This window comes from Pundamilia nyererei, unplaced genomic scaffold (genome assembly GCF_000239375.1).
Source record: "Pundamilia nyererei isolate P.nyererei 1_Seehausen unplaced genomic scaffold, PunNye1.0 scaffold00211, whole genome shotgun sequence".
In the NCBI taxonomy this organism is placed as follows: Eukaryota; Metazoa; Chordata; class Actinopteri; order Cichliformes; family Cichlidae; genus Pundamilia; species Pundamilia nyererei.
The window spans coordinates 599,735-620,450 of NW_005187612.1; the positions used below are offsets into that span (position 1 = coordinate 599,735).

Here is a 20,716-nt window from a genome sequence, read left to right on the forward strand (position 1 = left end):
CACATTTTCAGATTATTCAGGTTTACTATGAATATGTGTATTCTGAATCCAAATATGTCCATTAATCCAGTGATGAATGCCCCGACATGCACGCATGTCCAGCTTAAGTTGCATTGTCAAAGAGATCTAATGACTATTACAAACCAGTGGTGTAGTTTTCAGTATTCAGAGTAAAGTCAGTATCCGGTCATCCAGCTTTGGACAGCTCAGCTGACACTTCGTAACACTGGAGCGGCTTTAACGTTTTCCCCATCTGGCTTTTTTTGTTTCTTTCAGCTGTGTTGGAAACTGTTTTTATTGATTTGTTGAAAAACATGAATTTAATCAGATTTTCTTAAAGCCACCTGCTGCTCCTTCTGCTTTGTCTGTCATTGTGACATTATTTCAGAAATTTTCTGTCGTTTCTATGGGAACAACGTCGCTAACTGTCAGGTTCATGCATGCACTTTTTGTTAAATTATTGAAAATGAAATGTATTGTTGTTCTTGAATAATATCACGCGGAGGTGTTTATTTCTAAGCAAAAAGTACAGCAGAGAGCATTTCTACTCCAGACTTCAAATTTGGATTAAACCCTCCGTCAGACCTGTTCTCACTGATTGTTCAGTGGCATACGTCAGCCTTTTCTCACAGTTTCCCTTCCTTAAGAATGACTTCTTCACAGCTGCCCTTCCTTTAAGACCATTAATGTTGAGGCTTCATCAAAAAGTCATTTGACAAACTGATGCGTATCTCAGGTCCTGTCAGGTCTTTGCTGGATTCTTTCCCCCAGTTCTTCAGGACATGACTCTCACATGTTCAGTTGCTGTAGACGATCTTTTAGGCGACTTATTCTTATGCTGTCTGCTTATCCAGTTTCATTAAAATTTTTAAGGCAAGGTGTGCAGACACAACACCATTTCCTCCCTAAAGTTCCTGTGAAATGGTACGGTCCGAAGACTGAACTGAAAATAAGTAAAAAATCAAAACGATGTCCAACGACAAACTTTCAAAGACCTTCAAAAAGGCTGGAGAAATATTATTAAAGAACATTTTAGAAAGGTGTCTGCTTCTTTGGAGGAAGACATTTTAATCATATTCACATATTTTTCATTCTTTTCTGCTCATGATGTAGTTTGGAATTGAGAAATGATTTCAAAATAACAAAATGTGTTTTCTGTAAACCTTTCGTGAGTTTTGGTTACATCCTTTTGTTACAGAATCATCTTTGTAGATTTTGTTTTGTACACTTGCACAGCCTTTTGAAAGTGAAGGAAACAGAATCTTTCCACCTCTGAAAAGTGAATATACTCCCCAATGCTCATATAAAATTTGCACAGCACTCTTACACCACATTGGCTTTTTAAATTTTTAAGAACAGTTGCCCAAGTGTCATATATAATTTCGATTTCCCATATCGATAAAAATTAATCAACATACGATGACACTGTTTCTGACAGCTTTATGAGACGAGCTTCATATTTCATGCTGTTTTCCAACCTTTTCAGCAGTTAGCTTCTTGAAGCTCAAGTTAATGACATTAGGGATGTTTTATAGCTACTTGTGTTTGTAATAATTATGTTATAGCATCTGCCCAGCAGTAGTGCGCCTACAAAATAAAAGCTGGACATGTCCAACCTAGCCTTCCAGCACGGTTGCTTCTCCTCTCGATATATCTAATTAGATGCACCGTACGGTGGCTAGCCACAAACCACACAATTTACTCACATTTAATCAGGTCAGTTGGTTGATGTGTTCCTGTAGTCTCTCGGCATGCTTACCGAGGTACACATCATTGATACAGCTGTATATTAGTAATGCACTTAGGGCCATGAATATTGCACTACCTCCACACATGCACCGACACGCCTGCAGTTCTTTTCCAGATGGATTGACAAGCTTACTTTGTTGATGTGCATGAGTAATATATATACAAGCTTACACACCTGCAGTGCATACACAAATATTAGAGCCTGGATCACACAACTACCCTATCCTTACACGTCTACTCTAACCCTCCTTTCCATACACCAATCATTTATCCCCACTCATAACTCCCATTTTTATGCTTCCATTCGTCTCCCTGCATAATACACTTCTTACCTTCCTTTTAACTCCCTCTTTCTTTCTGTTCCTCCTGGTCCTCGTCTCCCTCTTCAGTCTGCGTCCCATAGGGAGAGTGCCATCGAAAATTTGCACATCATTGTGATTAATGACTTTGATCTGTTTGCCCGGCTCCCTTTCCATCCCGCTTACACGCTCACTCCCTCACCCGCAATGTTTTCAGTGCAGCAGCTAACAGCCAAGTGACCTAAGCGTCTTCATTAGCTAAATCAAATCAAAAGAGTAATTCCGTTCTATTTAATTGATTTAAATTCTTTTACAGGGTCACAGTACACTTTGGAGGGAGAGGGATGTGAAATGTTTGCGGCCTAAAGAAATGAAGGGGTCATATGATTGCTTACTAGATTAGGACTTTATGAACTTCTTAACAACAAAACTTATCCTCCTGCATTGCATGAATGATGATCACTTCAGCTCTGAGTTGGATATCTAGGGCAATGCAGTGTTTTTTTTCCATTTGGCGCCAGATAGCATAGACTAGACAGCGCTTGTATACATTGTACTGTATTTCTAAATAAAGACTGGACACAGACGTTTGACAGCTAATCCTCTTGTGGCACAAATGAACACACAATGCGTATTTGTTTATTTGCCAAAATAAAAGCTCTCAGTCTGTGTAAATACTGCATTCACAGTAGCACAGCTACAGTACGTACTCACCCCATTTATGAAAAACCTGATTAAGATACCGAGGCCAAGGCAATAATAGGAGGGATTTACCACTAGCAGCTCGGATAATGAGGCGGCTATACATTTCTCTCCAGTCATTGTGAGCTCCTGTGGGCTGTGTAAGCGTACTTTTCATGAAAATAGTGGGAATATTGTATTTACTCAGGTACAGCAATATTTATGAGTGCCGATATGGAGACTGATATAAACAGCTTATCCCTACCCGGATGTGCACCATTATCTGGAGTACACTGTGCATGAAGACGAACTCATTATGTATGTGTGAGTGAGACTGTGTGATAATCTCACCGTGTACAGGCAGTCCTGACAGCATCCATGACCTGATTACAATTAACATTTAAAAACACTACAGTTTGTGTGGGTCGACTAACACGATCGCCTCTCCCGCTCCCACCATAAGGTTCTGCGAGGTGGCCAAGGAGAACGGCATGGACATCTTCCGTGTCTTCGATTCTCTGAACTACCTGCCTAACATGGTGCTGGGTATGGAGGCTGCTGGAGCAGCAGGTGGCGTAGTTGAAGCTGCCATCTCCTACACAGGTGACGTGTCTGACCCAATGAGGCAGAAGTACTCTCTGGAATACTATGTCAAACTGGCAGATGAGCTTGTCAAAGCTGGAACTCACATCCTATCTATCAAGGTAAGTAAATAAAAAAAGGACCTGGGAGCGGTTTAGTGCTACTCAACTTCGGCAGCTGCACAGGCCATCTTTTCCTTCCCTCTGAAAATCTAAAGTTTTTGGCACTTGCTTTGCTCCTGTGTGGAAATCCTTGCCAGTTTGCTTCCAGACATAAATAACATAAATCTTTTGTGTTGATGGTAAAGCTCCTTTGGCTTGACTAATTCGAGAACTTGAAAACTGACCAATATTTCATCATGTGAGCAAACTGTAATATTCTGCATCTACAGTACTGATCTTTTTCTGATGCTGTTACATTTGGTGCCATTAGTATGGAAATGAATGTTTAATATCCAGCCATCAATAACCAGTGTCCACAGCATACACACCTCGCACATGGATTTAAAGTGACCCTTTGAGTTTCTCTCACAAGTGAACTGTTGAACGCAGCTGAAGGTTTTCAGCTTGCTTCAATTAAATTAACTTGTATATTTGAGCTTCTTATCTAAATGAATAGACTGATAATGCTCACAATGAATTAATTTCTTCATTCAGGCATGACCGAATATTTTGAAACGTGAAATGATAAACTCGCACACTCTGCCACAGTGTGCACCATCACACGCAGCTGTGACAATCTCATAAACGGCTGGCAGAGCTAATGAGGTTAACTTTTAAAGGAGGAAACAGGCATGTATAATAATTTCTTGAAGTGCAATGATCATCAAAGGGAGCACAACTAAACATCTAAGCTCTGCCTGCAATTTGTAGTAATATCAGTTATAATTTACACTTCATAATGAGTGTAGAAAATGTGACTCTTCGTTCTGTTGTGCTAATGAGTGCGTTGCATGTATTCCTCAGACCTATAACCTTTCTCCCCTCCATCTCCCACCAGGATATGGCCGGCCTGCTGAAGCCAGAAGCCAGTAAGCTTCTGATCAGCGCTCTGAGGGACCGCTTCCCAGACGTACCCATCCATGTGCACACGCACGACACAGCTGGAGCTGGTGTTGCTGCCATGCTGGCCTGCGCTGAAGCTGGTGCTGATGTAGTTGATGTGGCGGTACGTATTTAACATGTTTCTTCTATGAGACTTAATAAAGTGGGACTTCTCCATAACTTTGATTTAAAATTGATATCAGGGTCATTATAGGATGCTTGCCATATGGCGAGTGCTAACTGCTATTCGACAAATAATGAGAAAATAATTATTTCAGTCTACACGCCAGTTATCCTCACAACATGAACAAACATTAATTTTCTACCAGTTCCTGCAGTTTGCATTGTGAAATGTCACTGAAATTAAGATGGAACTGTTGCTGAAGCCAGGATCATTTTCCTTACTGCGATCACTGACGCATGCTGCCAGCATGGGCAGATTCATTATAACAATTGGCTACTATTTGCTGTTTGTGCTGTTCAGTTCTTTGTAACACCGTATGCAACAACTGATTGCCCACCATGGATCGGTTAAACGCCCACTCAGCCTTTGTATTCATTGGCTTATCTGTCAATTGCAATAAAGTGTGCTAAAATTACTTTTTCTTTGTGCTTTCATCAGGCATAACGTTTTGACCACTGATAGGGGAAGTGAATAAATCTGATTATCTCTTCATTACGGCCACTGTAGGTGGATGGAATATGTTACAGAACAAGTGAACATTTTTTCCTCTAAGTTGATGTTAGAAGCATAAAAAAATGGACAAGCATAAGGAGTTGATTGAGTTTGACAAGGACTGAAGTGTGATGGCTAGACTGGGTGTTGACTCGGTCAGAGCATCTCCAAAACTGCAGCTCTTGTGGGATGGTCCCGGTCTGCAGTTGTTAGTATCTATCAGAAAGGAAGCAACTGTGGTGACGGGCGGTCAAGGCTTAGTGATGCACGTGGGGATTGGCCCATGTGGGGGATTGGCCCATCCAACAGATGAGCTCAAAGTGCTGAAGAAGTTAATGCTGGTTCTGATAGAAATGTAGAATACAACATGAGCAGAGGAGCATCAGTACTGTCCCATGGAGCAATGAAACGGTTTGGTTTAATGACTCGCGTTTTCTTTTACATCACATGGATGGACCCGGTGCTTGTGTCACTTACATGGGGAACACCTGACACCAGGATAGACTATGGGAAGAAGTCAAGCTGGCAGTATGATGCTTCAGGCAATATTCACATGGAAAACTTTTGGTCCAGCCATTCATTATGGATCTTACTTTGATACATGCAACCTAGCTAAGTGTTGCTGTAGGCATGTACACCCTGATGGCTGAGGCCTCCTTCAGGAGGATAATGTGCACTGCTGCAAAGCAAAAAATGGTTCGGCAACAGTTTGAGGAGTACAACAGAGTTTGAGGCGTTGACTTGGCCTCCAAATTCTCAAGATCTCAGTCCAGTCGAGCATCTGTGGGATGTGCTGGACAAACTAGTCCAATCCATAGAGGCTTGACAGCTTACACGACCACAGCACACCTTCAGAGGTCCAGTGGAGTCTGTGCCTCAACAGCTCAGGGCTGTTTTGGCAGCAAAACGGGGTCAATACAATATTGGTCAGGTGGCCATAACGCTGCCTGGTCAGTGTAATTAGCTGAAGACTTTGGGAAGGACTACATGTACAGGCAATCTACAAAGGTCATGAATTAGGTTTTCGGTCAAACAGTATTCATATTGATTGTTTCTCTCTAGGTTGACTCCATGGCTGGGATGACCTCCCAGCCCAGCATGGGAGCCATGGTTGCCTGCACCAAGGGGACCAAGCTTGACACCGGTATGTCACACACTCATTAGCCTCTCAGGTCAGTTGTTTAAAAAAAAAAAAAAGTCATATAAAGAATTACAATTATTTTTGGCCAAAGGAGCACTAGTAAGTATTGCGATGAGTAACTAAATGTTTAAAACTACACCTGCAGCTTGGAATTGTTAATGAGATCAAGCTCAGAATACATTTTTGAGTGTCCTGCTTCAGAGGAGGAAAGGCATTGATCAACAAATCGATGCATGAGTCAAAGTCAGGCAGACCTGTGTGTTCTGCTCAGTGATAATGTACAGTACACAGTCGATTGTTAGAGGGCGATGTAAAGAAAAGGAGACAGAAAATAGAAGGAAACCACTGTGGTCAATAAAAAACTCCTCCTCTGATCCATAAGATAAATGGTTCACATGGTTTCATAAACAATATCAGCAGTAGCCATTATTAAGGTGGTCGTATTTCATAAGTTTGCTAAAAGTTGAAACCTGATGTGCAGCACAAGCACATCAGGAGCATCCTTGGAGCGTTTCAAGGGTTTAAGGTTCTCTGAAAATGTCTTAATGTCACACTTAGTGACTGATTTGCTTTCCCAAACAGCATCGTACCAGATATCTTGTTGTTGGCCTTTGTATTGTGCATTATGTTATATTCTCCCACACCTCTGATCAGCGACTGGACTCGATGACCTCCCACAGCGAGGGCAGCAGAAAAGATGTGTTAGCGCACTCAGTCGTAAAACTTCTGTTTAAAAATTGAAGGGAAACGAATCGGGTTAAAGGAATTAAAAGTGATGTGGAGTTTGCTGCTCAGTTATGTGGAGTAATGCTGTTGGGAATACTGGCTCAGCTCTGCTAACCAGATGTGATAGCTCATTTCCATTACTCAGAACCTTAAAATGCCCAGCTAATTTTGTTTACATGATATTCATACTGCACACTGTCAGCTCCTCAACATAAGAAGTTTGGCACTGTAGGGTAAATTATTGGCCATTATGTTTTAAATAGACTGGCGTAGTCGCCCTGATATTCTGTGACACACTATTTTCTATCGCCTGTTTTTTGCCGTGTGGTGATTGTCCTTAGTTTTATCATTGATCGCTTGGCATAGACTCTTATGTAGCCCCATTGCAGTTATCCTCAAGCACAGACTCCTCAGTCTGTGGTGGTACACACATGTGCATCCCTGCTTTGCATATTTATTGGTGTATTCTCAGACGTGGTCTGAAGAGGGTTCTGCAGTTCCTGTCGCGAATAAAATCACTTTTTGTTAAACTGATGCAGAATCTAGCAAGCCTTAGTTTGTTTTACATGGTTACATCAGTGCTTAACATTTAAAGTAATTAACCCGTACATGAGGAAAAATCCCACCTTAAACTGTTAGTTTAGAAAATGTATTAGACCATGTCATAAAACCATGAAAGCATAAATATAGAAAAACAGTTTAAAACTTAAACATATTATTTATTAGGGCAATAACAGGCTTGGTTCACATTTTTACACCCAAACTCGAGTCGGCACGCTGGACCTTAATCAAGCATAACATTTACTAAAACACATTTTTCTTATTTTTCTATCGAGAAATGCAAGTAAATGACTGTCACTTGGCATCTTAATCAGAAGTAGTAATGTGCTTTTTCCATTTTTTCCATTTTAGAAATTTGTAACACAATAATTATAATAATTTCAGCCATAAAAATATAATTTCAGTTAACGAACTTGCACATTCTGGTGGATTAACCATTAGAGAAACATCAAAAACTAAATTTGTATATCGTGGTGATATCACATCACAGTACTTCTGTAGTGCTGGGCACATTAGGCTGGGTTAAAGCACAAGTCATTTCCACTTTTGAGAGACTAAAAAACGTCTTAAGCGTAATTACAGTGCAGCTGCAGTGGTTTCAGAAAATGATGGTAAACCACAGGTGTTGGTGGTGTTTGTACCTGAAGGAGTCCTTCAAAGTGAATGAGCTGCTTTGCTTGGCTTATTGTTTCTGCAGCAAAATGTAATGATCACTCACATTTAAAACCCTTTCATAGAAGAGGAAGTGATTTTTTGTTCATAAAGCAACGTAGTAGCAGAGCCATTTGGACGTGCTGTGTTCGCAGCATAATGTGTGGCTTGAGCCATGAAGGAAAATCTGTTTGCATCGTTGCTGCTCACTCAGTACTCGTTTAACCCACAGCTGGATGCAACAGGTTCTTGGACTCGAGTAGGAAACATTGTAGAGCACGACATAAATGTTTCAGTGAAAGAAATTTTGTCGCAGTCCGGTTTAATGACACAATGTCAATTTGTGAGCATAAAGTACCAAAAAAATGGGAACAGAAAGACAAGGTCATTACTCAAAAGCCAGAATTTTTCAAGTCTCTCAGGTTATTCATGGAATTTCAATTTGCAGACTGTCTCACACACATTTGTGCACACTCGTGCTCTATCCTGTATCCTGGGGTGACCCTGGTAAATGCATTATGCATACAGCTCCCTCTCACATCCAGCTTCTTTTATACCTGTCATCTTGGCCTCGTGTCTTCTTTTCATCACCGCGTGATTTTTGTGCCGCTCTCCCTTTCCCTCTCTGTTTGCCCATCTTACTACATTTGTAATCAAGAAAAGCACTGTCTGACACTTCCATACCTCACTGACCCTAGTCTGTTTACTGCTTCTCTCCCAGCTTTCTTCCATCTCTCTTTCAAAGCAATAATCAGTGCAGTGTAGTGTGCGCTGCCTATTCGATCTCCCACCCTCTCTCTGCTCTTATGCCTTTTCCTATTACTCCCCCTGCTTTTACATTGTCTTCCCTCGTCATCCTCCTCTTCCTTCTTTCTCAATCTGCGACAAACCAATTAACTGCACTTTCCATGCCTCCAACTCCCCCTCTGCTTGTCCTTTCCCTTCGTCTCCCTCAAAATCTCTCTTGGTATCTCCTTCTCCCAGAGAAATGGCAAAGCATTGGCTCTGTGGTTAATTTGTTTGTCTTCATGCTGTCTCTTTGTTTATGCAGTAAGCCGCGACGTGCGTACATACCCATGCGTTTTAAAAGTCATACATATTCACACATAGTTATGCAGCTGAATGATGACACATATTAAAATGGTCCTCATGTTTATTTGACACTGCATTTACTGCCTTCTCTTGTGCATCATGCTTGGATTTAATTGATAAAATATTTAGTAACAAATGGCAGACGCTCTGCTCAGAGGGTATACGTTAACTGTGTAGACGGTCAAACCCTACACACTCACAGCTGAACCCAGACAAACGTTTGAGCAGAGGCATTAAATGTATCCAACCTGCTACATCTACCCTTGTATTTGGGTTTTTTCTCCCACAATGTTATTGTGTCTTCGTCTCATCAGCCTCTGGTGTGTGCGTGCTACAACTGTATATGTGTGTCAGTCTACAAAGTGTGTGTATAGATTAATGAAAGCAGAAGTATGCGTCTGTCTGTTTGTATCCTCTGTTAGTGATTTTGTGCTGCTAATGAGCTGAATATTGATGGCAGTTCGTCACTACCAAGCAGCCATCTGTGTGAGTGATCTATGGACATGTGTGTTCCCATGGGTGCCTAAAAGGGGGGAACAAGTGAAGCAAACGAATCCACACTATTCAATTATGGAAAAAGCTTGTCCTATCATCCTTTGTGTTCTAATTATAGATTTATCGTCATACGGTTGCGTGTGTGTCGGATTTATTTACAAGGATCTGTGTACAAAAGGAGCAAGGGGTGAGCAGATGAAGATTTGTCTGATTCTCAGTTTACTATTGAATAAAATTAATTGCAAAGTTAATCTTAGATTGAATGTTTATTATTTCAGACTAATTCAAAGTCATTTAGACTTTCAGACCATTTTTTTCCTTAATTGTCTTTAGAGTACCAGGGGCATTAGTTTGATCATACGGCAGCTGAAGCTGGTTGTTTGCTTGCTATTGAAGTCGCAGGCTGGCTTGAGTTAGAGCACCTCTCTCCAGGTTGGGCAGTCATCATTGGGACTTTTACTGGGAATGAAGCACATCTGCAGATTTCAATTCGTAGGGGTCTTTTAGACAGTCTGGCTGGAGTCGACTGAGCAGGTTCTGCAGGACAGAGCCAGATGATGTTGGCACACAGCAGGAAGCAGCTGCTGCTGTTGATTTAGACTCTGAATTGTTTTATTTGAACTACACCAGGCTTCAGAAATGTAACTTATTCCAAAATACACAAAAGATTTAGGTGCCACATTAAACAAAAATTAAACTAGATGAAGAAATCTTGATTAACTTAAACCTGGTAAGTCCAAATAAAGTCAATTGTGTGAATAAAATGCTTTAAAGTAGTTGAAGAAAAATGGTATTACTATGGGAAGAAGGCAAGCTGGCTAAAGTATTAACAGTAAAAGCGCGAGAGTGCGAAGTAGGAGCTAAGATAACAAAAGAATAATATGATATAAGAGAGGGAGCAAGTCGGTCGTGATCAATTGTTTTATCACACCGGTCTGGTTGAAGTGTGTTTCAGGGGTTTTACACTGTTGTTGGACTTGACACCCTGAATCCTTTCAGAAATATCTTTTTTTTCTATTATTAGTTTAATTCTGTTTAGAATAAACCACAGTGTTGACCAAAGAAACTGAAAGGCCATTGACATAGTGTAATTCAGTCATTGTGTTACTTACTGACTGAATAATGTGTCATGCATCTGTAAACAATCACATCTGCATAAGATATGATACAATAACCTGATTGTGAAATCTTTTTAACATACTGGAAAGTGGAAATTAGCGTTTTCTTCAGTAAAGTAAATGCAGGTTTATGGCAGCGGGGTGAGAGAGAGGGGGGGTGTGAGAGTGAGACAAAGACGTGTAGAAGATCTTCAAAACATCTCCAGAGTCGTTGAAGATGTTTTCAAGAACTGTAGAAATGACGCACAAGATTCTCTTATATTGAATGGTTCATTCTCGTTGAATATGACGCCACTAAGATGTTCTTAGTTCTTTAAATGTCTTGCAACAAACGGTGTCATTGTTCAACTCTTATTGCAGATTATCTTCATCCCCCCAAATTCCACTGAGACTCTGATTCGGCGTGTGTAAACCTGTCCACTTGCTGACACTTTAAATGAAATGTTAGCTTGTAAGATGATGTTTTGACCTTTCATTATCTCCTTATTTCAGCTTATAACTCAGTCACATATCATTTGTTTATTTTTAAACAATATCAAGTGTCACACCGTGTTTGGGAATTAATTCAAACCAGTTTAAAAAATCGTTTTCAATCACTATTTGAGTTGATTAGGTCAAAGCCTTAGTAGTCAAACATCATTCTTTGGCGGTCACAGTCTGTTAATCCCCTGCAGTGTGACAGAAGTGAGAAATGTGCCATTTAGCATAATTGCAATTAAGACTTGGAAAAAGAGCAGATAGGCTAACACATGCATTAACTGTGGCCTACCAGACTTTAGGTTAGCTGAGATTACAATTCTACTGTTGGTTAAATACTAAACCAGTCAAATCAGTGTTAGCCGAGTTTGCCCGCCCACCTGATGTTACCTTCATGGAGGAAAAAGAAGTAACCCTCCTGCTCTAAGTAGACATTAGCCTGATGAGTTTAAGATCTCTAGTTTGCTCACTGAGTCTTATTTAATAAAACATGATGTTAATTATGTGCATTGTGCACAAGTCACAAGTTATGATAAAGGAGGTTATGTTTTGGGGTCATAGCCCTTACCCATGACCTCCGGTTCCAAAACGCTAAGAGCTCAGGGACCCCCTCTCTTCTCACACCCAGATCTCACACTGACAGGAAGTGATTGAATTACCATGGTTACAGGGCATTCCTCTTTGTTGTATCCACCGTTTTAAATCGGTGGACTTAAAATTAGGTGGTTTAAAGTTGCAAATGTCTCTTTGTCCATCAGCTAAAAGCCCCCACACATATAAAGTTGAGTGTGGCGGCTCAGCTGCAGCTGATTTTAGGGAGGAGCTAAAGATTCACCCACGGTGACCTTTGAATCAGACTCAGCTGCCGAACATGCCCCCACACTGTATTAATCCAAACTATAATTTCACAACGGAAGCATAAATGAAAGATTAAAAATAAGTGTTCACAAACAGAGAAGAAAATGGACCCAATTACTGCCTGACTTGGCAGACGGTTGAATTTGAGGAGCAACAACATGCACATTAATATCACATTAATTTCACAGTAGCTCCATTTACCCGCCAAGATCAGTGGAGGCACGCAAACACTTTGGAGTATGTACTCCTTCAATCTAAAAAGTACAAGCTTGTCTCTGTTATTGAAGTAATAAGTTTGGCTCGTTAATATGGCTGATTTTTGTCATCATTAGCCAAAAGCTCAGTGTACTGCCATTTCTGTCATGGTATTAAAGCAGTTGCAAGGTAAGCTGCTTTAACACACCTTAAGTGGCAGCAACAAATGCTGTTTTAGTTTTTTTTTTAAAGATCTCAAAATATCCGAGGGATTTAACAAGCAGCTTTGATGTAGCAAAGACTAGATTAAAATACAGAGTGACTTTTCCAGCATGCTTACAGGCTCCGAGTACAATTTACACAATAGGTAAACTAGATATTATCCTGTAATACACCTTCCAGAAGACATGAGCTGCTGCTTGTGCTGCAGACTAGTTTGTTGAAAGTACATTATAAAAACTACAGGCTGATACTGTGTTATTGATAGAGGAAGGAAAGAGACTACATAGAAACCTACCAAGCAGGCACATCTCCTCTTCACACGATGTTCTCTATTTGATGGTACTCTGCTGTATGTGATGCAGACGGCTGAGAGTAGGAATCGGCACACTGTGGTGTCATTGGAGATGTATTCAAACATACCTGATTGGTGTGTGTTAACAACAGCTTAGCACACTGCTCAGTTTAACATGCTGCTTATTTATTTTGCATTAGCATCAGCATCATAAGCCCACAATTGACTAGTTGGCACAGTGCGCATGTTGTCAATATGACTAATTCAGATAAATGGCAGGCTCCCATGGCTTCACTAACGGTTCATCTGTATTTATAGACCGTATCACAATGTAAGCTAAATCTGGTGATTGCTACTTTACATGAAGACAACAGTATTGTTGTTTAATGCTGAATGCATTTAATCCCATCAGCCAATTCATATGCTGTGCTATTACTGGGTTGGACGTGATCACACAGATTTGTCAGCGATATATATTCATGATGGGAATCTCCTGTTCCAGCACATCTTAAAGGTGCTCTGAGATCTATGACTCTGGAGGCTATTTGAGAGTATTGTGACAATCCACCGTATCCTGCTAAAAGGAGTCATCAGGAGATTGTCACACTGTGGCTATAAAAGAATAGACATGGTCAGTAGCAATGCTCGGGTACTGTGGCATTTAAAAAGATCATCCATTGCTTTTCATATCTTCTGTTTGGCGACTCTGCTGAGAATTGTAGCCTCTGTTTCCTATACTGAGCTGATACAAGTTTCTGTTGCCGTAGCCCATCTGCTTTGAGGTTCAACATGTTGTGCACTCAGAGATGCCCTTCTACATACCTCGGTTATAACAAGTGGTTATTTGAGTTTGTTTCCTTCCTATCAGCTCAAAGCAGTCTGGCCCTTCTCCTGACCTCTGCCATCAACAAAACATTTTCACCCAGAGAACTGCTGCTTGCCGGATATTTGCTTTTTTCCAGACAGTTCTGTGTAAACCCTAGAAAAAGGTGATAGTTTGAGAAAATTTCAGCAGAAATCCAGTTTGTGAAATGCTCACATCAGTCTGACACCAACAACCATAGCACATTCAAAGTCGCTGAACTCACCTTGTTGCCATTCTGATGCTCCGTTTGAACTTTGACACTTTGGTCTGAGTGCATTTAAGTGCTGCCCTTGTGATCTGCTGATTAGATATTTGCATTAACATATAGTTTAACAGGTTTAGTCGGGGCAGGCGAGTGTAAGTAACCCCTAAGATTACAAACTCAAATTTCTGCTCAGGGTCTCTATCTCTAGTGACATGCTTTAGTTTTCTATATTAAAAGACCTCAAACATCAAAATATCTTTGCTTTTGTTTTTGCCCCATGTGACATTTAAGTGTAAAGTAATTTTCAGTTCAAGTCACATAACTGTGTGCACTGAGCACAGATTTGATGTCAGTTTATTGTCCTGTTTTGCAGGCATCGCTCTGGAGAAGGTGTTTGACTACAGTGAATACTGGGAAGTAGCCAGAGGCTTGTATGCTCCGTTTGATTGCACTGCCACCATGAAATCTGGCAATGCTGACGTGTATGAGAATGAGATACCTGGGGGACAGTACACCAACCTTCACTTCCAGGTACAGTTAAATGCTGCCGTTTTGTTTTTGCCTGTCAGTGGATTGTTTCGAGGCTAAAAACATTAGGTTACTGCATTGTACGAATCCAATTCCAAAATTTGCGACTGGTACGATGAACTGCGTTCACGCTGTGCCTGTTTTCTAATGCGCTGACACCTGAGGTCCCAAAGATCACGCGTATCCAGTACTGATTTTCAACCCTTGCATTCTGTTGTCATTTACATTTTACACAGCGTCCCAGTGTTTTGTAACTGCGTTTGTATCTGGTTAACTTAAAATGGAGAAACAGGTTCTCTGTGTCTATTAGCTCAATATAACATCATCTGTTTCAGTCACTGTTGTTAACACGGTTGTGCTTAAAGTTCAAAGCTCAGAAACTTGAGTAAAAGCTGCTTATTCCAGTGTTTGTGAATGCTGTGCCAAAATACAAACAAGACTCTGCAGCGTTTGTGCTGTTAGAGTCACACTGAAAAATTTAAGAGATCATTTCAAAGTGATTTAAACCGCAGGACTGTCGCTGTAGAATTCTTCCCAAGTGTTCAGCTGCAGGACTGGCTTGTCCAGCATTCCTTGATTTTTCTCTTAAATTGGTTGTAATGAAAAGAAAAGCTTACTCGGTTCATTGGTCTATTGCAGGCTCACAGTATGGGACTGGGCAACAAGTTCAAGGAGGTGAAGAAGGCCTACGCAGAGGCCAACAAACTACTTGGAGACCTTATTAAGGTGAGACATGGACACGGAGCGTCCCAGCTTGCTCTTTATTTTCATGAGCAAGCTTTAATTTAGTTTACCAGCACAACAAAGATGCATTTGGAGTCAGTGATGATAGTGGCCTCAACACCCAGCTGCAGTAACTGATGCCAGAAAGTCCTAATTTAACGGCAGATAAGAGTATATTAGAAAGTCCTTGATTTAGGAGCATCAGCTGTGTTGGTTTACATTATCTTCTTAAACAGAGCCGAATAAATGGGTTTGGGGAAATGAGTAGAATGCACAAGGTCGGGCACATTTGCAGCGTTAATGATGTTTTACTTTGTAATATTATGTCTGACTTGGGTCACGTGAATTTCCTGCTGAAAGCACAATTAAAAATGAGTTTTCCATATTCTTTCATCAGCCTGGCTCTCACTGACTCAGTCTGCCAAGCCGCCCCTCTTTCCTGGCTTGGCTGAGCAAAACAATCCCAGATTAAGTTAGGTGCGTTCACTGTTCTGTGCAGTCTGAATTCACTTTCAGTGCAGCAGTATATTTGGCTTTCCTCAGCTCCCTTTTCCTCCGAGTAATTTTGTTGTGTGCCTAACTTTTTATAGCTTTGTCATTTCCCTTGCTAGACTTGCTTATCTTTTCCCGGCTAGTCTACATTAGGCTCATTTATCCTCTCATTTACCAGGTGGATTTAACGTAACTTCAGCCATCACTAATTGTAGTCACGGACAGGAAGCTCTGCTGGAACGCTGTCATTCTGTGCCTAGGCTGACCTCCTGCCTGCTTCTTGTTTATCTTTCATTAATTACTATGTTTTTCACATTTCTTTTTCTCTCCCTGTAATTATTTTGTTCTTTCTTTTGCATTTTCTTTCATTATCGAGCCACCCTCTCACGTTCCTTCTGCTCTCCATTCCACATGCTGCTTTCTGCATTTATTCTCAGCCATCTCTTTATTTTGCTTTTTCTTACCTTAGACATGCTCCCATGGATTCCCCATTATTTTATCACCTTCTTCTCTCTTTCTTTAGGTCTCTCAATTTTCCCTCTCTGGTCCCTTCTCCCTAATTTTCTCTCCCCCTTTATGTTTTCCTCATCAATCCCCTACCCCTCTGCCCATGCCTCTCTATCAATTCAATTAAGACTCTGTGGGCTTCACTGCACAAGCCAATGTTGGCTTAATGTGCCTACGGGCCCTGCTATGCTCTCCGTTGTATCCTGTTAGCTCGACAATGGCTGTGTCTCTCACACTGCTGGTTTGTCGATAAGGGAGAAGGAGTGCGCTTGTCAGATATAGACATGGAGTACACACACCACATACTGCACTGGCAGTAAGCAGTGCACCTAAAGTATATGCCCACACGCACCACGGCGAAGCCCATATCTTTGAAGTTTAGTGCCGTCAGTGAAGGAGAAATGGGGATACTTTCCTCATTTTAATCAAGAACACAGCTCTAATTATTTCAGATTAAAAAACAAAGTTAAATGTCTAATCGTCTTCAAAGCATTTACATAAAAGTGATTTGCATTAAAGGGATTGTTTACTTCAGAGTCTATTAATTCATGTTTTCTTGCAGTGGGTGTCATGTTCTGAATTAAGAAATCAAGATATTTGTACTGGATGTCTCAACTTACAAAACTGCATCATTACTTAAGCTCATGGGCCTCTCACTCAGTACCAGACAACATCAAACTCGACACGGGAATCTGGGAGATTTTCATAAAATGCTTATAAGCCTGACAGTTTCATAGCTTAATATTAATTCCAGATGTGCAGCTGAGTATAATCATTACGTTGCTTGCTGAGTATCTTGTACCAGTTCTGTAAATCTGCCTTAATCCACAGACTTGATTTACAATTATAAACAGGTATAAAACTACCTCATTAGTTTTCCTTCGCATTAGTGACCATGAAGTTCAGAAAGATCAGATTGAATCTCTTAATGATCGTGGACCAGCCGTCCGTTTGCATGCAGAGCATTTGAACTATGACTATTTAATGACCCAAGCTACAATGACTACTAAATGGCACCTGCAGTAGGATTAGGATTGTGCTCTGTTTTCATGTATGTATCACATACAGTTTAATTAGGTTTAAAAGCATGCATGTGGTAAAATGTAGTGCTGGGAATGCTAAGCTGAAAAGAACCATTGATGATATGACCTTGAAACTGGTGAGCAGCTATAGAATAGAGACACAAGATTTGTTTCCCTTTTCCACCTCGTGTAACACATCATGTACGCTGCGTGTTTTGGTTGATGTCAGTCTCCTTTGCCCTCCTGTCAGCCTACTGGTCACATAGTGCATAGTATATGTACAGTATCACTACTGAGCCGACAAACCTTGTCTGGAAGATAAGAAGGGCTCTTGTCTCGTTCTAAATCTACTCGTTACTGGTTGGAAGACTCGAGTGAGAAACCCCCACACACGAACAGATGGCTCCAGTGTTTGTGTCAGTGATATGAACTGAAAATGCACATAAAGCAACGAGCATTTCTAAAGTTAATTTTTATCTACGCAAATGTCAGCGCAACATGCATTGCAGCAAAAGCTGCTGGGTTAATTGGCAATGACTTGCATATTGCTTGAGCATAAGTTGTCAAACTCACCAGGGCCTCCCTTCCTCGATTTCCCTGCTTTTAACTTGTTTTGCTATCAACTTCCAGTCTCCTCCTCTCTCTCTCAGCTACATCTGTCTCAGCGTGAGCTTGTCGGTATAAAGAGGACAGCTTGTATATGCATTTGTGAGTGTGCTCTGTCTTCTTCCCTTACCCTGTCACTTTCCTCTTGCAATTACAAGCACGTATCCACTCACCTCCCCATCTCAAAACACACTCGGTCTCTCATACTTCGAGGTGGACCACCTCCTTGTATTGCCCGTAGGGCTGCAGATGTCTACTGCTCTTCTCTGTTTGCTTCTGTCTCTCCTCCCCTCGGTTAATCTGTCCATCCCTTTATTTCTCCCTCTTAGTCTTCCTGCCTCACTCTTCATCACCCCGTCTGCAGTCTCTCCCCACTCTCACTCTCCAGTTTCATTTGGTCTCATCTCCTCCTCCATCACCGCCTCCCACCTTCCCTCATTTCGATTACTTCCTTCATGTATCTCTAATCTTTCTATCGTTCCTCCCCTCCCCCTCTTCTCTAAGCCTCTCGTTATCGCTCCTCTCTCGTCTCCTCCCCTCGTGACAGGTACCATTCTTCACTCTGCTCCTAGCTTGGCTGGCTGGGCAGGGCGTGTATGTGTTTTCGTTACATTTGCCTTCTCCCTGAAACAGTCGCGCACACACTGATCTGGATGATATAATCCTACTCTCTTTAGGGCAGTTCAGGTTTGGATAGTTGCATTTCGAGCAAAGTACACAGATGCACACACAAAATCCACCGGCATGCCACACACTCAAACGTGCCATTGTGCCACATTTCTGCTGCCAGGGGTGCGAAGTCACGCAGGACCACTTAGTGAGGACTGCACATTAGTTGAAGTGAGAAAGATGGACAGAAGGTGGAAGAGCAGCGTGAGAGAAAAGGAAGACGGAGGTGGTGGGAACAGAAAGAGCCGCTGGAGGTGGGTGAGGGTGGAACAGGGCTCGTGTCTCAGATGTGATAATGAGAGCTTTAATTTGGATTAATCGGCATTAATTCCTGATAAAAAGCATTTATGGGAGAGAGGCAGAAATGACAGGAGCTAATTTAATCTCCCTATTCAGTCTCCAAAGTAGCTTTGGGTAACAGAATGTAAAATATGTCCAGTGTAAATTATTTAGCACTGTATCTATACAACACTAACGGTAAACGTGTGCGTAGATGTTTATTTTTATGTTCAGCCTTGCCAAAGTGTGACTCGATGAATGGCAATGTCAGTAAGTGGGTCAGTTTCTCTGCCATCTCAGCTACTGAAAGGATCAACATGAACATTTACAGAGAAACTTCTGCTCCCCAGGACAAAGACTGTTAGTTTTTTCCTTTTTCTGTTTTAGTGACGCTCTGAAATTGAACGCAGGACCTTCAATTGATCAGATTTCTCTCTGCGCGTCTCAACATCTCAGAGCAGATTGTTACAAATTTTATATCCAATCTGGTCCCAGTATGTCTTTCCCAGAGGGAATCCAGCGACTCTCCTCAAGGTTTCTGGCTGAATAAGATGTAGATGTAACACGGTGCACTGTCAACCTTTTAGTGGGGCTTAACACCCGGATTCTTGGTCTTGTCAGGGGAAAAAGATAACAGCAGGCGTTTTCTACTGCAGTGCATTTTGTTCAGAGGCTCAAGAAGCTGATTACTTATGTCAGTCCAGTCAAAAGCTAAACTCCCCTCTAAAGTAGTGGCATAAAGACACCATCTTATCAGTAAGACGGAGAGCGATCAGCAGCCAAGAGTCTGAGCTCGGCTTCGCGCAGGAACAGAGGAAATCAGATTTTTCTAACCCGACCACAATGTGATTTTCCTCACTCCTCGTCTAAAAATATAGGAAAGCTCACACATCATATATAGCTCATACACCGCTGAAAATATGATTTCTCTTTTTCCCCGTGTGTGAGGCATCCGGAGAGAGTTGGAGGTGGGTGATTCATCAACAGAGATTGATAATGAGAGTAACACTCGTGATGTTACTGTGGATCAAGCAAAAAGAAATATTTGGCAGACGGACTAGAGACGAGAGGGATGGGAACGGGACCAAGTTGATTCATGAAGGAAGAGTAAAAATCCAACATGTTGGCTTTTAGTGTAAAGACAAAGGTCAAGATAGTGAGTGAGGGATGAAGTAAGAAGGCTGTTCTGTCAAGATGGGTAATAAAGATGGAAAGATGTAACACCTGCGCAGTGAAAGGAGGAGAAACATGAACTCCAGACGCAGAGAAAACTAAGCAACATTGAGCTTTGCTGTGTTTTGATCGATTTTAAGTAACTCAGCAGTATGCTTTTGTTTGACATCTCCACAGTTTGTATTAACAACCGGCTCAAATCTCTCAAGGTTTTTTGCAGTCGTTCATTGTGTAAAAGCAGGGTGTCATTATAGCCTCTACTCACAAACCCCGTCAACCTGAACTACAGGTGTTGCTGAAGGGAGGTGCATTTCGTCTATCTTGTTTCTTGTCTCGCTTGCACTTGTCCTTTGAACATAGTCCAAATGGTTTTGGACTTTAGCAGGCATCCTGGGGCTGTTCTTGACACTTTGCTTCTGATTGCACAGAAACAAGTTTCAAAAGAACTGATCTGATCGTGTTGATGTTTGTTAAAATGCAGTTGCACAGTGGGAGGAACCGTTTGAGACACTTTCATTATTTTTGTCACTTAAGTATTGTTTTTTTTAACCAAAGATGTTATAATGCTGTATCAGGATTTGCTCTGTTGATCTGACAGTGTAGCTTAAATCGTTTATACTATATATGCTTCCACTGATGGCATTTTCTATTTTTACAGCAGTTTGACATGAAAAAAGTCAGTATTGCTATGTCTAAACACAAAAAGCGCTTACACACATTCTCGTTTTGCAATCTTAGTGAGGACATCTAGTTCACATAATGCTGCTTACCTTACCCCTAACCATCAAA

At 41.2% G+C, this 20,716-nt stretch overlaps 1 protein-coding gene across 1 annotated transcript in view; it reads left to right on the forward strand.

The window, feature by feature from the left end:
- pcxb (pyruvate carboxylase b) overlaps nucleotides 1-20,716 on the forward strand; it is a 268,562-nt gene that overhangs the window by 225,735 nt on the left and 22,111 nt on the right. Inside the window, exons 16-20 of the mRNA XM_013914625.1 lie at nucleotides 3,193-3,433; nucleotides 4,311-4,478; nucleotides 6,093-6,174; nucleotides 14,302-14,459; nucleotides 15,096-15,182. Coding sequence (XP_013770079.1) covers nucleotides 3,193-3,433; nucleotides 4,311-4,478; nucleotides 6,093-6,174; nucleotides 14,302-14,459; nucleotides 15,096-15,182 — 736 coding nt within the window. The remainder of the gene's footprint in view (nucleotides 1-3,192; nucleotides 3,434-4,310; nucleotides 4,479-6,092; nucleotides 6,175-14,301; nucleotides 14,460-15,095; nucleotides 15,183-20,716) is intronic.